The sequence below is a fragment of the Loxodonta africana genome, chromosome 7 (assembly GCF_030014295.1).
Source record: "Loxodonta africana isolate mLoxAfr1 chromosome 7, mLoxAfr1.hap2, whole genome shotgun sequence".
NCBI classification, from domain to species: Eukaryota; Metazoa; Chordata; class Mammalia; order Proboscidea; family Elephantidae; genus Loxodonta; species Loxodonta africana.
The window spans coordinates 82,527,854-82,531,486 of NC_087348.1; the positions used below are offsets into that span (position 1 = coordinate 82,527,854).

Below are 3,633 nucleotides of genomic sequence, written 5' to 3' on the forward strand. Positions count from 1 at the left end.
CAGTTGTTAGATGTTCGGAGAGTTATTTTACTTATCCAAATTGATTTTACACCAAAAAATATAACTCATAATACCTGCTTCCTAGGATAGTTCATTCAGGGCTCTATGCCCAATAATTTTGCTAATGAATTAAATAATAAGAGAAAACAGAAAATTATTGGAGCTTACACTTTACTGAAGGAGCCCTGGTAGTGCAATTATTAAGCACTTGGCTGCTAACCTAAAGGCTGGCAGCTTGAACCCACCAACTGCTCTGCAGGAGAAAGACATGGCAACCTGCGTCAGTAAAGGTTACAGCCTTGGAAACCCTATGAGGCAGTTCTACTCTGTCTTATAGTGTCACTATGGGTTGGAATCAACTCAACTGCAATGGGTTTATAATTTACTGGGGAAGAAAGACATTAATCAAGTAACCAAACAGATATAATTCTAAATGATTTAAGCACCATAAAGAAAAACATATGTGAAAGTGTATAACAGGGACATACAACCATAAACAGAGTAGTAATGAATGATTAGAATAATTCAAAGTTAACAAGTTCCCAGGTAGTGCTGATACTGCTATATGCCGTGGTAAGGATATTTAAATCCTTATTTCAAAAGCTAAGGTAGACGACTGGAGGGTTTTCAGTAGAAATGTATCATTATTTGATTTATATTATAAACAAATATTTTGGCTGGTCTGTGGGTAATGGATTAGAGAGAGGCATGACACTAAGCCAGGTAATAAGCAAGATAGCTCCTATAGACATCCTGGTTAAAGACACTGTGGGATGCATTGCAGGTGGTAGTGAGATGGAGAGGAGAGGACAGGGTTAAATACAAACTAGAAAGATAGTGAGGTATTAAATCTGTAAGGACAGGCAATAAGAGATATGAAGGATGCCTCATAGGCTTTTCTGGCTTTAGCACCTGGCTAGATGGTGCTGGATTTTAACAAGATGAATACTGGAGAGGAGCAAAGATGGTAAATGACAAAGATTTCACTTTTGTCTGTTATGTTTGTGATGCCAAGGAGCTATTAAAATTGATAGTCAAGTAGGGAGTTGGATGTTTGAGTGTATACCTACACAAAAAGTCCAAAGTAGAGAAATAAGTTCAGGAGTCATTGACATACAGAGGAGAGACAGGTAGGATATTACAAGATGAAAATAATTTTGAGAACATTAGTTGTAAGCAGGAGCAGAGAAGTAGTCGATAACGAGGACATATAGGGGCAATAGTTTTTGGGTTTTTTTTTTTTATATTTATGGCTCCTGAAATTGATTTGCAGTGAGAGGAATTTGGTGGGAAATGAAGCATAACTGAATGCTGACGGGAGAGACCTAAACACTTGGTTCTCAAATTTGACTGCATATTGGAATCACCTGGGAAGTTATTAAAAAGTACTGATTCCAAAGTCCTACCAGCAGAGAGTCTGATTTAATTGGTATGGGTGTGGCCTAGATGAAGTGATTTTTAAAAGCTCTTCTTTTAATCTAATATGCAGGATAGCTTGAGGATCCGTGGGGTACAAAAAAGAAATAATCATATGGACATGCAAGAGAGAAAAGCCAAGATCAACCAGGAGTGGAGGAGCATGACAGCCTGGTCCCTTGCTGAGTAAGTGAGGAGCTAACTCTTAGGGACCCTATAGGAAAGAGTAGAACTGCCCCATAGGGCTTCCAAAGCTGTAAGCCTTTAAGGAAGCAGACTGCCACATCTTCCTCCTACTGAGTGGCCTGTGGATTCAAAGCGAAGACCTTTTGGTTAGCAGTCCAGCACTTTAACCACTGTACCACCAGGGTTCCTAAAGCAATCAAAAGAGAGTGAAGAGTTGGAGTGCACTTGAGAAGCAAGAGAGGAGAGACAGTTCAAAACAGACAAAAAGTGTTGCTGCTTGCACAGAGGGGATAAATCAGTGGGAGGAGAGTGTTAAGGGAAAACTTCAGGAAGGGGACATTGTACCTCAGTTATTGGAGATCACGGTGGCTCAGAACTAGTAGAGGGCAAGGGAGAAATCATTTTTTGTCATTGGAGAAAGATTTGAACCTATGTAAAGAACACAGAGATTGTTCCTATGTAAACACAGAGATCTGAACCTATGTAAAGAACACAGAGAAGTAAGGAGTAATATCCAAAAAAAGAAGAAAACATTTTCTTTGGTAAAGGAGCTGGAGCCTATGATGGATGCTTCAGACTGCAGAAGGCCTGAGGTACAGCCAGCGACTCCTGACTTGCCTCTTTCTGGCTCTTCTATGATCTTTGGAGTTGGAATCTAAACATCATTGCCCCTCCCATTCTGAGGACAGTGACCTGTCCTGGTCTTCACATCTTCCACTGTCTGACATCTCTTCACTCTGGTTTTATTTCCCTAAAGGCTTCTCAGAGACCCCATGGGAAGCTTTGGGACTAACATCTCAAGGGCTACAAGCTTCACATTAACTGGCTTCCCAGAGATGGAGGGCCTGGACCACTGGCTGACTACCTTATTCCTGCTCCTTTATGCTGTCTCCATCCTGGGAAACACCCTGATTCTCTTCATCATAAAGGAAAGGCAAAGCTTACACCAGCCAATGTACTACTTCCTGTCCCTGTTGTCTGTCAATGACCTGGGTGTGTCCTTTTCTACATTGCCCACTGTCCTGGCTGCCCTGTGCTTTCATGCTCCAGAGACTCCATTTGATGCCTGCCTGGTCCAGATGTTTTTTATTCACTTTTTTTCCTGGACAGAGTCTGGGATTCTTCTGGCCATGAGTTATGATCGATATGTTGCTATCTGTAATCCTTTGCGATATTCCACAGTGCTCACTGATAGCTATGTGACTTACATGTGTGTGTCTGTCATCATTCACAGCTTCTGCATGGTTTTCCCACTGCCTTTCCTACTGAAAAGGCTCCCCTTCTGTAAGGACAACATACTGACCCATCCCTACTGCCTGCATCCAGACTTGATCCACCTGCCCTGTGGAGATACTACCATCAACAGTATGTATGGTCTGTTCATTGTCATCTCTGCCTTCGGTGTAGACTCAGTGCTCATCCTTCTCTCCTATGTGCTCATACTGCGCTCTGTGCTGGCCATCGCCTCCCAGGAGGAGAGGTTTAAGACACTTAACACATGTGTGTCACACATTTGTGCTCTGCTCATCTTCCACGTGCCCATGGTTAGCATGTCCATGGTGCACCGATTTGGGAAGCATGCACCTGAGAATGTGCACAAGTTCATGTCCATAGTCTTCCTCTTTGTCCCTCCGATGCTCAATCCAATTATCTATCCCATCAAGACTAAGGAGATCAGAACGAGGCTAAGTAAGATGTCATTAGAAGCCAAGCTCTGAGCAGTGAGAGACCTTCTGGACAGTCAGATACTCTATGAATTTTGTTACTGGTAATGTTTAGCTGAGCCAGTCTGGCTAGTCCTTTGGTGGATTCAATCTCCTGTATATGGACCTACAATGGGGTATCTAGCATTAGTTATATGATGTAGCCTGGCAATAAACCATAGCTCAAAACATTGGGCTTCCCTACATTGTAATTAGCCATGTCACAGGTTACTACAAACTTCTCTGAGACCCAACAAATAAGAGGATCTTTGATTAGGTCCTTTGTTATACTACTAACATCTATGCTTTCAGATAGATCTTCTTCAAA

The 3,633-nt window shown here is 42.0% G+C and overlaps 1 protein-coding gene across 1 annotated transcript; it reads left to right on the forward strand.

The window, feature by feature from the left end:
- The first annotated feature begins 629 nt into the window (after window positions 1-629).
- LOC100656358 (olfactory receptor 51I2-like) lies at window positions 630-3,320 on the forward strand. The gene has a single exon (XM_003421563.3). The coding sequence runs from the start codon at window positions 2,376-2,378 to the stop codon at window positions 3,318-3,320; it is 945 nt and encodes a 314-aa protein (XP_003421611.2). The 5' UTR covers window positions 630-2,375.
- The last annotated feature ends 313 nt before the right edge of the window (window positions 3,321-3,633 follow it).

What these genes read in the sequence shown, in the direction of transcription:
- LOC100656358 (XM_003421563.3), top strand. Translation starts at nt 2,376, where the DNA reads ATGGGAAGCTTTGGGACTAACATCTCAAGGGCTACAAGCTTCACATTA.